The sequence below is a fragment of the Osmia lignaria genome, chromosome 9 (genome assembly GCF_051020975.1).
Source record: "Osmia lignaria lignaria isolate PbOS001 chromosome 9, iyOsmLign1, whole genome shotgun sequence".
Classification (NCBI taxonomy): domain Eukaryota; kingdom Metazoa; phylum Arthropoda; class Insecta; order Hymenoptera; family Megachilidae; genus Osmia; species Osmia lignaria.
This window is the reverse complement of record NC_135040.1, coordinates 14,135,966-14,149,448: the sequence shown is the minus strand read 5'-3', so window position 1 is coordinate 14,149,448 and position 13,483 is coordinate 14,135,966. Positions and strand designations below refer to the sequence as shown.

General features: G+C 30.1%; 3 protein-coding genes across 4 annotated transcripts; 2 read left to right on the top strand and 1 right to left on the bottom strand.

Moving 5' to 3' along the window:
* The first annotated feature begins 130 nt into the window (after window positions 1-130).
* flr (actin-interacting protein 1 flr) lies at window positions 131-4,239 on the top strand. Its single transcript, XM_034321634.2, has 13 exons — window positions 131-298; window positions 1,045-1,166; window positions 1,242-1,332; window positions 1,399-1,546; window positions 1,618-1,785; window positions 1,857-2,025; window positions 2,102-2,230; window positions 2,300-2,404; window positions 2,477-2,797; window positions 2,865-2,984; window positions 3,058-3,216; window positions 3,612-3,762; window positions 3,845-4,239. The coding sequence occupies exons 1-13, from the start codon at window positions 283-285 to the stop codon at window positions 3,952-3,954; spliced, it is 1,809 nt and encodes a 602-aa protein (XP_034177525.2). The 5' UTR covers window positions 131-282; the 3' UTR covers window positions 3,955-4,239.
* LOC117603040 (uncharacterized) lies at window positions 4,055-9,263 on the bottom strand. The gene is made up of 5 exons (XM_034321752.2): window positions 9,131-9,263; window positions 8,587-8,723; window positions 7,765-7,955; window positions 7,517-7,693; window positions 4,055-5,712 (listed from the first exon to the last, which is right to left on the bottom strand). The coding sequence occupies exons 3-5, from the start codon at window positions 7,945-7,947 to the stop codon at window positions 5,044-5,046; spliced, it is 1,029 nt and encodes a 342-aa protein (XP_034177643.1). The 5' UTR covers window positions 7,948-7,955; window positions 8,587-8,723; window positions 9,131-9,263; the 3' UTR covers window positions 4,055-5,043.
* Window positions 9,264-9,327: 64 nt separating this feature from the next.
* Window positions 9,328-13,252, top strand: LOC117602938 (eukaryotic translation initiation factor 2-alpha kinase). 2 transcript variants are annotated; one of them, XM_034321565.2, is made up of 14 exons: window positions 9,328-9,460; window positions 9,522-9,648; window positions 9,793-9,967; window positions 10,040-10,196; window positions 10,264-10,438; window positions 10,518-10,569; window positions 10,663-10,779; window positions 10,861-10,986; window positions 11,068-11,251; window positions 11,316-11,421; window positions 11,501-11,712; window positions 11,788-12,511; window positions 12,585-12,929; window positions 13,007-13,252. In XM_034321565.2, exons 1-14 carry the CDS (start codon window positions 9,333-9,335, stop codon window positions 13,202-13,204), a joined length of 2,826 nt encoding a protein of 941 aa, XP_034177456.2. In that variant the 5' UTR covers window positions 9,328-9,332; the 3' UTR covers window positions 13,205-13,252. The 2 variants fall into 2 exon arrangements, with proteins under 2 accessions (XP_034177456.2, XP_034177438.2); XM_034321547.2 differs by having other exon boundaries at window positions 10,518-10,779.
* The last annotated feature ends 231 nt before the right edge of the window (window positions 13,253-13,483 follow it).

Below are 13,483 nucleotides of genomic sequence, written 5' to 3'. Positions count from 1 at the left end.
ATTCTTCTCTATATGTTTCTATTTTGCCTACTGATGAAAACTGTACCCATTTTGTAAAATGGAAATGAAGCTGCAGGTAGACATGTTTTATTCTATAGTGATTTGTCTATCTAGTATCACGGTAATCGATGTTTCAGCTAAATAAGGCAAGGGCGGAACAAGTATTTCGCCGGAAAGTGTATGGGGAGGATGATCGAGATAGGTAGGAAGGAGGAGGCATCGTACCGATTTACATTGTGCAATTTTTTGAACCATTGTTAAAAACTAGAAAACGAAATAAACATGTCCTATGAAACAAGTAAGTAACGAGTGAATGTTTTAATAACTTACTGAATTCTTTTAGTCATTTATTATTATCTATTTCGAGTAAATATTGAGTTTTCCGATTTCATTCGGCATATCTCAAGCCGAATCATAACACTTTAAGAACATCAATGATTCATGTATGTACCTGATATTAAAATAAAACAACAATGAATTAATTTTATATATGAAAGATCTATTGCTTAAGAAACCACTGTAATATTTTTTATTTTTCAATTTATTATCCAGCCTTTTCCCGTTTTATTATTAGTAACTTAATTCATATTATTTTAAACGCATCGTGTTTTTTTATTTAACCAGGTGTAACGAATGCTTATCATGATTTATAATTTCTCGTAATTAATTTAATTGGCTTTAATATGCAAAATAGAAAAAAAAGAAACCAATAATAAAATGGTTATAAAAACAGGTATTATCAATTAAAATTTATTAAAAGTTATTTATTGTAAAATATTAAAAAATTGTAATATACGAATTGTTCATTGTAAATTTCAATAAAACAGCACAAAATATAGGAATTGAATAATTGTAATTTTGGATCAGCATATAGTATCTGTGCTCAAAATAATTTCAAATATTGTACACTGGACATGTGCCAGATTGTCAAGGAAATATATTTGAGTTCCAGTTAAAAGATTCATTTTATTACACAATTTCCTCTTCCAAAATATGTGACTCAAAGTGTAGTTTATGATATAATTATTAATTCTTTATTTACAGAATACATATTTGCAACATTACCCAGAACACAAAGAGGTCAGCCTCTTGTATTAGGAGGTGATCCTAACGGGAAAAATTTTTTATATACTAATGGCAATAGTGTAATTATTAGAAATATCGATGTGAGTATAACAACATTTCATTCAAATATATATATAACATTGAAACACATTATTTAAATAATTTACAATTTTTAGAATCCAGCTATTGCAGATATTTATACAGAGCATTCTTGTCCAGTCAATGTTGCTAAATATTCTCCAAGTGGATTTTACATAGCCTCTGGTGGTATGTAAATGCTTGTAATTAAGAATATTGTACATACATCATTACCTAAAAAATCCTCTATTATAGATCAGTCAGGTAAAGTACGCATTTGGGATACTGTTAACAAGGAACATATTTTGAAGAATGAATTTCATCCTATTGGAGGACCAATTAAAGACATAGCATGGTCACCTGACAACCAACGCATGGTAGTTGTCGGAGAAGGGAGGGAGAGGTGAGGAATGGAACATTATTTGATTGTAGGACCATCTTTAGTAATTGCTCTATTTCCATAAATAACTTTAGATTTGGTCACGTATTTATGGCGGAAACCGGTACGTCTGTAGGTGAAATATCTGGGCAGAGTAAACCCATTAATTCCTGTGACTTCAGACCTGCTAAACCATTTAGATTAATCACTGGAAGCGAGGACAATACCATTGCTATTTTCGAAGGGCCGCCATTTAAATTTAAGTACGTATATCGAGCTTATGCATCATACCGTCTTACGTATTTTAGAATAATTATTATTATCTTATCTACAGAATGACGAAGCAGGAACATGCTCGATTTGTTCAAGCTGTGCGTTACTCACCTAGCGGCAATTTGTTCGCATCTGCAGGATTCGATGGAAAAGTGTTCATTTATGACGGTACAAGCTCCGATTTAGTTGGCGAAGTAGGATCACCTGCTCATCAAGGCGGAGTGTATGGAGTAAGCAACGAATTTCCATATTGATCGAGTCGTTTAAGTAACAAATTATAATAGAAATATTTATGTAATTCCATAGGTAGCTTGGAAGCCGGATGGAACGCAGTTATTAACTGCTTCCGGCGACAAGACATGTAAACTTTGGGATGTAGAAACTCGCTCTTTGATTAGCGAATTTAACATGGGATCAACTGTCGATGATCAACAAGTAATTCTTCAACGATATCTTAGAAATTTAAAATAATAAAATTATTCGGTAACCATGATTTTCTTTCAGGTCAGCTGTTTATGGCAAGGAAATCATTTATTGTCTGTATCTCTAAGCGGTTTCATTAATTATCTTGATGTTGACAATCCTGCGAAACCAATTAGGATAATAAAAGTAACATACTTCGAACAGAGAATAAACGCTCTCTCTCGTATGGATTTAATTTCTAATCACGTTATTTTTCAGGGTCATAATAAACCAATAACAGTATTAACTCTAAGTTCCGATAGAAATACAATTTATACTGGATCTCATGACGGCTATATTACTAGCTGGAATGCGAACACTGGAGAAAATGATCGTGTCCTAGGTCAAGGACATGGAAATCAAATTAACGGAATGAAGACTGCAAAGAACATACTTTATACTGTTGGTATCGATGACACTTTGAGATCGGTTGATGTTGATACAAATACATATACAGACACGTGTGTAGTTAAACTAGACTCTCAACCACGGGGTATAGATATTTACAATGATATAGTTGTAATTGTAACCGTTCGACAGGTAGGTTGTATATTGTATAAATTTATCGTCAACGTAATGGATCGTTAACGATGATTGTCATTTTCAGATAACTGTTACGCAAGATGGTCGAAAAGTATCAAGTGTACCTATCGATTATGAACCATCTTGTGTATCAATTAATCAAGAAAATGGTGATGTAGCTGTGGGTGCTACATCAAATAACACTGTACGTTTATTCAATATTATTCGTGACAATTCGTATGGAAGTATAATAAAATAATTTTTAAAATAATTTTTAGATTCATATTTATACGCTCTCAGGTACCGATCTGTCACCAAAAACTGAATTAGAACATCTAGGTTCGGTAACCGATGTTGCTTACAGTCCTGATAGCAAATACTTGGTAGCTTGTGACACAAATAGAAAAGTGGTTCTTTATACTGTTTCGGAATACAAGGTAAAAATATATATCCTATGTAATATGAAAAAAAAAAAAGCCTACAACTTAAGAATATATTTGTATCACGTTGCAAACTATACCGCTTTTCGACTAATCTTTGTTATTAAGTAGATAATACCATTAACAAATTTCACTTCTAACTGCCATCACAAATTCATTACTTGTGCTTTTAATGTATATAGTGCAACTAAATACCCATTATTAGTGAAACATACATAATTGCTAGTACCTGCGTGTTTTTATGTACAAAATTTGTTTGTAAAAATTGCTCCGCCTAAACGCTTGTTGGATTTTTAGAGGGTGAGTAAAGTTTTTCACTGAAATTTTGTATCGTTCATCTCATCAAAATATATATAATTTAACAAGTTTATTAGTAACGAATAATTTTACAGCTTGCGCACAATAGGGAATGGGGTTTTCACAACGCCCGAGTAAATTCTGTAGCCTGGTCTCCTGATTCAATTATGGTTGCAAGCGGGAGTCTTGATACAACAATCATTATTTGGAGTGTAACAAATCCAGCTAAACATACTATCATTAAAAGTATGTTTAAATTATACTATTTCAGTTATTAGAAAAAAAAAAAACACAAATTATTACAATCGTTGGAAATATTTCATTTCAGATGCTCATCCTCAGAGCCAGATAACACGTTTAGTTTGGCTTGACGAGGAAACGTTGATCTCAGTTGGACAAGATTGCAATACCAAGATATGGCGCATAGAAAAGATTTAATTAACGTTTTAAAAAAAAAAAGAAATGTATTTCTTTTTTTCGGTTTTAAAGAGCTTAATTTTTTATGTATTTTATTTATTTTTTAGTCAAGGAATATTGTGTATTATTTTTTAATGCGGTTTTGGAATAAGATTGAACAGAGTATATTACAGTCTTTTATATTGGATACAATTGAAACAATGAAAGGTCGTGCACTTTATAAACAATATTGCTGTAACATCTTTTTACATTTTCGCGCAGTGTCAATTATAAATAGCATTTTTACATACGATATTTATTTTTTAAATATTTACAATATGATGGAAAAAAAGAAACATATTATCTTTTGATTCTCCGATTTTTACTGGGTCATTGTAAAAAGAATTAATTATGAAATGAAATCAAAACGAAAAAGTCTATTGTCTACTTTGTCTTTATTAAAACAGCATAAAGATAACAAGAAAACAGTAACAATTCGAACACTAAGGGTTTCTAGGAACGTGATCACGCTTTAATTTATTTGTACATTTAAAAACAAAATAATTGAGGTGTTACTATAGCTTGCCTTATTCTTAGTCAGTCGTATACTGAATATTCGTTTAAAAGAAGATGAGACAGACAAGTTTTGTACCAAACTATCTCTCAATTTTCTTTTTACGTAATCAGTTTCTCAGTTTTTGTATTTAACTGCAGTGTTTAGTTATTAAATTAAAAGGATTGTAAGAAGCAAGAAATCTTTATACTGCTTCACTTTTCATTGATTTTACTTGAAATCATACATCATACTGGATTTTCTTTCAATTAAAAAAAAGTATACCACTTAAATAAGGAAGCATTTTAATAACTTTATAATAAAAATCAATATACTTTCATACTGATCCGATCTCTCCTCAATTAAACACGTTTTTTAAACGAATAAAATACTCTAACAATAAATAATGAAAATACGGGAAATTTATATCTAACTTCTCACTTTAAGATTATAATTTCTTTAACTAACAAAATTCTTAAGTTTAAGTCGAATAACACAATGGTCGTCATTTTAGACAAATAGGTATCCTAAAACAAGGGCATGGTAAAAATCAACATAATCTATAAGAATAAGAATTTCTAGGGTTTTGGTGTATTGTATCGCGAACGTTTTTGCGGTGAGGCCACTGGGTGTCTGTAAGAAACATGTTTCCTAAGCGCATCTCGTGATCTTGACACGTGGGAACAAGCTGTACAACTGTACGAACTATTACTGTGAGTCTCCATATGTACTCGCAAGTTGTACTGGTTACTTAATTGTTTTCCACAGATAAGGCAAGTGACACTAGATTTATTATAATTCTGAGAAGTTCTTCCGCTTATGGAGCTTGTAAGAAACTTAAAATTTGCATCCCATACAGGAGGAGGTTTCGTATCTTCTGCGGGCGTAATCTGATCTTCTAAGATAGGCGTACTTTCATCCATTCCACCTTCTGAATACCCTTTCTCAGGATATTTATTAGATGAAGTATTAACAGATGGAATACTGACTTTTTCCCTTTGATTTAATTTTGCGTTAATAGAATAATATGGCTTAGTTTTGACGCAATACGGTATACTTTCTGGATCGGTAAACGATTCTTCTATATTTTCAGCTGCTTCCGCTTCTAGGACTGTTTCTAAAGATTCTCCACCGCTCATAACATTGTCTTTATTTTCTTTCTTTATCGGTGTTTCAGTTAATATTTTCTCTTGTAACTGCGGTGGTGGAGGTTGAACATACATACCGTTATCGTGTCTAGTATTTTTCTGTAAAAGAACAAAAAAAGAGACGAATCAGATTTGTAAAAATTCGATAGATTATAATTCATAGATATTTTGTTATTTTTATACAAACAATTTGACTGTTACTTTTCATTAGATATTTAAAGTACAATTTTCTGTTCTACCTAGCCTCTGAGATACCTGAACACATTTTAGCATGAACAAATATTTATAGACATTTATCTTTAACCATTTAAAATACTGTATATTTTAATGTATAAATTTCAATATTATAACTTACATATACTGAAACTGAAACTAAGCTTTTTAACTTTTTAAATGTACTTTCATGGTATGTATACTTTTTATTGCAGTATGTTATTCTGTGTAACAACTTCCATGCACTGCTTTCTTCAACATTTCTTTCTTTTTCTTTTCTTTTCTTCTTCTTTTAAATAAAAACGAGACTGTTAAATATTTATACATCAATTCTAAACATTTGTTATAGGCACTCTTGACTAAAATATTAAGCATTATTGTAATGCATAGTACATATTATTGTAAAAAAAAGACTTAATCCTTCTAAAATATCTACTGAAAGTTTAGTCATGTAGAGATTTGTTGGAAAAAGCTATTTAGATATACCTGTAAACTCATTCTATGGGGAAAGGTTCCATGGGATGCATCCACTTGCATTTAGTTGCAACACACACAACGATCTTGATCTCGTGGATATCGTTTATATTCATTATCGTTCCTTCGATGCACGCATGAACATACTATGTGTAGTAGGTAATTCCTTTGTGAGATACTTCTTGAGGAACGACAGTGAATGTATTTAAGTGACCTGAACAAAACAACACGATCAGAGAGGGTAATATAAAGATTAAGAAAGGAAAAAAGCGAATATGTAATTTCTTTTATACCAGTACTGTCTTGCAATTCTGAACAAAAGGAAATGACAATATTAGATACTTTTTTTATTACATTTTTTTTTCTGTTCAATACACTTTATAAATATAAGAAGTATGATATGTAATGAAAAGTTCCTTAAAAGATGATTAAACATCATCTTTAAGAATTTTTAACAAAATATCTTAAAATTTAGATATTTTACTAAATTTAATCAACAAAGTAAATTAATAGTGCCATGATTATTGTATGGGAAAGTGTAATCTGTCAGTATATAAATACATGTCTACATGTTTTTAGATAACAGGTTATACAAGGAAAAAACCAATTTTCAGCAAGGAATTGCTAATGTTTAAGGCACCAAAGAAAATACATGCTATGTTATATGTTTTTTACAGTTCACACTGAACAAGCTTCAATGGATAAGGAATGATAATTTGTTAAATAGTGCTAATTATATTTGGCATTTTTGTAATTGATGAACAATAACAATTAGTATATACTAATTATTTATGAACTAATTCAATTGAACAGAATTAATAGAATTACTTATAAAATAATCTGAGAGGGTTTAGTTATGTTGTTTAAGTTGTAATTTTCCCCACTAAAATCTTTTCTAAAATCTGTACTCCATTGTGATAAACATTTTGAATCTTACAAAAGTTAATTACATAGGATATTCTTAAAATGCAATCATGCATTTTCATGTATAAAGCATTAATGTAAGAGGTTTGGTAGAACAGTTGTAGAAGAAAAACAGATAAAAATATGTAATTCCACAATTAAAAGTATGCATTCAAAGAAAAATAATAAAGGTATTAGGAAATCCTATGACATGATTAGCTATAATGCAAACTTACCAATCAAAATTGATTCTGTACAACCACTGCTTTTTTTATGTTTATTTATATTAATCAAAACAGATGAACTTCCTTACCCCAGCAATGTCGGCTAGCCCACGAATATGTAAAGTATCTGCCATAGCCAAAAGTGCAGGTAATTGTTCTTGATAAATATTCACTTCCCCATTGTACATGAATGTGACTAGAGCACACAAATTTGCATATTCCATCCCTGGTAACACAATCACAGGATGTTGCAAAGAACTCAAATCCTAAAAATGAATAACCTTAAATATTCATCAAATTTTATTTTCATGAAATGACCATAATTATTTTATGATACCTTAAATAATTCTTTAAAATAATAACTACAAGCAGAAAGTATAATTTTATGAGCATGTATGTGTCTGCCACCAGCACTCAATGTGACATCTGTTAAATAACCACCATCAAGTAACTTTGGAAGAGAGCTCAGCAACGTGTTTTGAAAATTATGCCATCGTAAACAGAACTGTTGACCTTCCATATTTTATGCTGCAAATCAAAATTATATAATTTTTTCAGATGAAAGGTTTATATCTTTCCAACAAATAAAAATTTCAATAATCATTGTACATATAATAATTGATAAGATTTTGTAAGAATAAGCAAGGGAAATAATACAATTATGAAACATCAAACTATCTTTCAAATAAAATAAACATCAATCTTTAAATTAATAAGAAAATTATATGAAATAAATGTAACAACACTATTTTTTATGTAATCTTTAATTATAGATATATTTTACTAAACTAATGGAATTACAGTACAATAAAATGAACTTTTGAATACAGTGAATTCAACTAAGGTTATGTGTCTAGAAGTTTTAATAAAAACAGCAAAAAATTTCTTTAGCTCTTATTTCATCTATTTATGCCGGACAGAAGGGTAGTTAGGTTACTGGTGGTAGGAGCAGTTCAAGAGATAGACAATACTATTTATTTAATCAGGCTGCAGGTTCCAGCCAATTCTATTATTGTACCTTCAGGTATGGCTGGAGGAAAAAGCAGATATTGACTCATAATACATAAGAAATAAACTACCGATTTCTTACAAATTATTTCAATGAAATTCATCAACGATGTTGAATAGAATTAAAATTCTACTCATCATTTGCTCTTACCTTGATTAAATTTGTTTGATACAACGTTAATGATATTCTTTACACAACACTTCAAGTCCATCTGGCAAACTTCGCCATAATCACCAGTAACGTAGAAAAAGTACAGCACTATATGCAACACCGATGTGTACTGTCACCTGTCGACATATTAACGAAACATTCGAAAGGAAAGTTTGCGAAAAGATTATAAATTCTCTCCTTTTAATTAATTTTTCCTCTCAATTATAATAGCTTATCGTTACTGTAATGTCCACTTACAGTTACGTTGCTTCTTTAATTTCATTTTAATAGATACAGTGCAAGATATTAAGTGTATAATTATATAAAAATTATATAATAAATAGTTTCTTGTACTGTCAAAATTATATGTATTTTTAGTTATATTAAATTTAGAAAATATTTGCATAAATTGAACTGCCTTAATGTGTTTCACATTTTCATTTCAAACAGTATAATTTACATTGGTAAGATTGTTGTATAAGAAATGGAAATTTTTTAATTTAAAAGAAAGGATAATGTTTTAAATATGCAATTGATATATTACCTGACACGTGTATAACTCATAAGATGGCGCTAGGATTTGTGTTTATTGTAATTTATCACTCTACTATGGTTTGTCGTTACGTGTTGAACGATCAGTATGTTTTGCATTTTCGAATACCACGGTAGAACATTATAGGCTTTATTCTACGTAAACATCAACACAAAATGCAATATTTAATTAATCAACCATTTAGCACATCAAAATGTCTGTAACAGATTTATGGAAACGAATATGGCTTTGTTCGTTATGCATGGTTTTCTTAATATTCCCGCTGATTGACACAAGTGATATAAAACAATTGACGTTTTGCGAACAGAAATCTTCACGCAGGTAATAGATTAAAGGTATGCTTCATATAATTATATTTAATTAATATTTTTTCTTTTTTCAGTTTATTATTTATAAGCACTTTAGATGGAAAGATATCTGCTTTGGATGCTAATAATTCTGGAAAAAAACAATGGACATTAGATTTGAACGAAGGACCTATGTTATCATCAAGCATTCATCGCAGAGAAGTATATAAATATATTTTATACTTTTAATATTTTGAAGGAAATAAGCTAATAATCTAACACATATATTGATAAGAGATTAAACTATCATTTCCTGATTCTTGCTTCATTTATTATACAATTTCTTGTGTGTTAATATTCTTTTAGCTTAACAATAATGGACAATGGATTCGTTTAATTCCCTCTTTAAATGGTGGATTATATAAATTTGATGGTGAAAATTTAGAAGCAATACCAGTAACAGCAAATCAACTGTTACATTCATCTTTTCGTTATTCTGATGATTTAGTATTTTCTGGTGGCAGAGAAGTTAAATCATATGGTAAATGATTTTAACTATTATATAATAGTCATAATTATCTATTGAAAAAATATGATTTCCTCTTATTAATAGGTATATCAAGTACAACAGGAAAGATTTTATATGAATGTGGAATTCATGGCTGTACTAATAGCACTCAGAAAGAAGCTTTTGTCGAACAAGAAATGTTAATTGTCCAAAGATTTCAACAGACTGTGAGAGCGGTTGAACCTCGTACCGGTATTGAAAGGTAACTTTTAAATAATTTTAATTCAAATATCAGCAACAATATATTCTAACAATTCTTCTCTAAATAGATGGAACTTCAGTGTTGGACAGCATGATTTAACACTGGTCCCTCAATCTGATGTTTATTGCCAAAATAAAGTTCAATCTCATAATTTAGATATTGAAATTAAAGTTGTTATACCTGATGGTTTGATCTGGGCTATTAATAAGAATAATCCTACAGTGAAATTATGGCAACAGAAGGTAAATTTTGAGTAGAAGAAAGTACATGCTTTTTCTATATGTTCTGTACCTACTAATTTTATGTTTCTTATCATGTTAGTTTGACTCTCCGATCGTTTCTATTTGGCGTGAAGATGCAAATACAAAAAGTGGTGAATATAACAATTTAAAAGAGATTAATTTATTTGATAGCAAACAGTGGTCATGGGGTACAGAGTTTTCAACCAGTCCAGGTATTTATTTAGGTATGCATGACAGGCAGTTATACATACAAGAAAATGGAGAATTACATAAATCATTAGAAATTTCACAAAAGCATGTGCAGCACTCAAAATACCCATGGCAACCTTATCCTGCTGTTGGTGTGTAAATTATTTATCATAAAAAGCATATGTAATTGTTACTGTTTTCTGCAAATTATGGCAAAACATGATAAATTTCAGGTCATGCAGTTAAAAAAACTCTTCCTAGTCCAACAAATGATAATAATGATGATGCTTTACTTCAAATAAGTGATGCACAAAGTACTACTGCATTGTCAGTTTTATATAATTCAGAATATGTGAACGGTATAATACAAATATTAAACATTAAAATGTTGCTAATAGTAAAAACTGAAATTGATATGAATATAAAATATTTGTTTGCAGGAAATGGATTCTATTTGTATTCTAAAGATCAGTTGCAATTAGGTAATGACAAACAATGTGGTCACCAAAATCCAATCCTACTGCTTATTGATAAAGAAGAAAAAGTGTATATATCAAATGATACTCATGGAGAAGATGATGATACGCCTGTCCAAATTATAATTGTATCATTGTGGTATTGGTGGTATGTAAAATGCATAAATAGAGTAAAAGATATTATTTTCTAATAGAAAATTTCTGTTCAACAGGAAGGAAGTTTTAGTAATTTCAATTACCACTGCAATTTTACTTAATTTTATGTTAACGCAACGTCTGTTAAATGCCACCACTCTTGCTAAAGATGCGGTACTTCCGGTAAGAAATACTTTATTATATAAATAAAAATGCTACTTTAATTTACATGAATTAAAATCATTTGTTTCGGTTGGTACAGCCTTTAATAGTTGAACGCCATATAGAAACAAATAAAAGCAATATCCAACAGAGTGATGATGGAAAGAACAGTGATGATTTCAAATCACGTTATCTCACTGATTTTGAGCCAGTCGATTGTTTAGGAAAAGGTGGTTATGGCGTCGTTTTTGAGGCAAAGAATAAAATAGACGATTGTAATTATGCTATTAAAAGAATTGCTCTACCAAACAGGTTTGTTTCATATTTTTACAGTTAAGTGGATACATTTAATAAACTTCTTTTAATAGTAAATTTTATTGTTAACAGTAAATATTCAAGAGAGCGTGTAATGCGAGAGGTGAAGGCATTAGCTAAATTAGATCACCAAAATATCGTAAGATATTTTAATGCATGGCTAGAATGTCCACCAGCTGGTTGGCAAGAAAAACATGATCCTCAATGTATGAACAAGCTAATGTCCCCGAATTCTGAATTTACTGCTGATATTACTCCTTCGATTACGAAGATTAATAATTCTGTTTGTATTAATGTTACTCAAACTGATCAATCATCAGTGGATAGTGCTTGCGAGGCATATGAAATAAATCGTATCGATTCAAACGAGGATTCTTTTATTATTTTTGAGAAGCCTCATTCAGTAGGTTCAAATGAGGATATAATTAATATTCGTAATTGTAGTAGCGGAAGTTCTAATACATCTATTTCAAACAACATAGTAGGAAAAGAATTACCCACAACTGATGATTCAGAAAGCATCGTGTTCGAGGACACTGAAAGTAAACGCTCAGAGAAAGAAAATAAAAGAAAGCGACAAGCATCGTTTTCTTTAAATTTGAACAAATCAAATTCATATAAATCTCCAAAAATGTTCCTCTATATACAGATGCAACTGTGCCAAAGGTTAAGTCTTCGAGAATGGCTTAAAATACAATCAACAAGGGATTATCGTCGGGTATTAAATATATTTCAACAAATAGTTGACGCTGTTGAGTATGTTCATTTGCAAGGACTCATTCATCGTGATTTAAAGGTAATATTCGAAATTATCCTCCATTGTTAAAAGACAAATTTTCATTTATATTTAATGGGTAATCATTTTCTAGCCCTCAAATATATTTTTTTCCTTCGATGATAAAATAAAAGTTGGAGATTTTGGTCTTGTAACTGCAATGACAGAAGATTACGACGAGGCTCATACTCCTGCAGAAAATGAAGATATTACTTTGAAAAACAGTTTACATACCGCGTATGTCGGTACACATCTTTATATGTCCCCTGAGCAGATAAATGGGCAGGGCTATAATTACAAAGTTGATATTTACTCCTTAGGGATTATTTTATTTGAACTCCTTATTCCATTTGTTACTGAAATGGAGAGAATAACCACTCTCATAAATTTAAGGAAATCGATATTTCCAAATAATTTCGGTAATGATTATCCATCCGAGGTAAGAAAATAGCAATATCGATCCGTTCTTTTTTTTTATCAAACTAAATTAATTATATATTACTTTTTTTTTTGTAGCATAATTTGTTAAATATGATGTTGGATGAAAATCCTAACAAAAGACCAACAACATTCGGTATCAAGGCGAAAGCACCATTATTGAATGATGAAATAGCCAATGGATTTGGTACAAGTGAAGATACAAAATGGCATTTTGAACTGCCTCAATTAACAAGACATTCCTCTGTAATTAGTAGCAGTAGCAATGATTCTTAGGAAAACAGTTAAATAATTATACCTCTCTGATTGATTTAACCACTAGATGTATGTATGAATACAATCTATTTATTTTACTAACATTTTAAATCACGAAATTGTTTATAATATTTTTTAACTTCGACACTGTGTTAACGAGAGTATTTGCTCAATTTATTTTGCTATATAGTAGTGTTAACAATTTTTTTTTGAACACTCTATATACAAATGACTCTCAACAAAAATCAATCTATTGACTACTTTGTTTTGGATTGAACAATTGATATGTATAGTATAGAA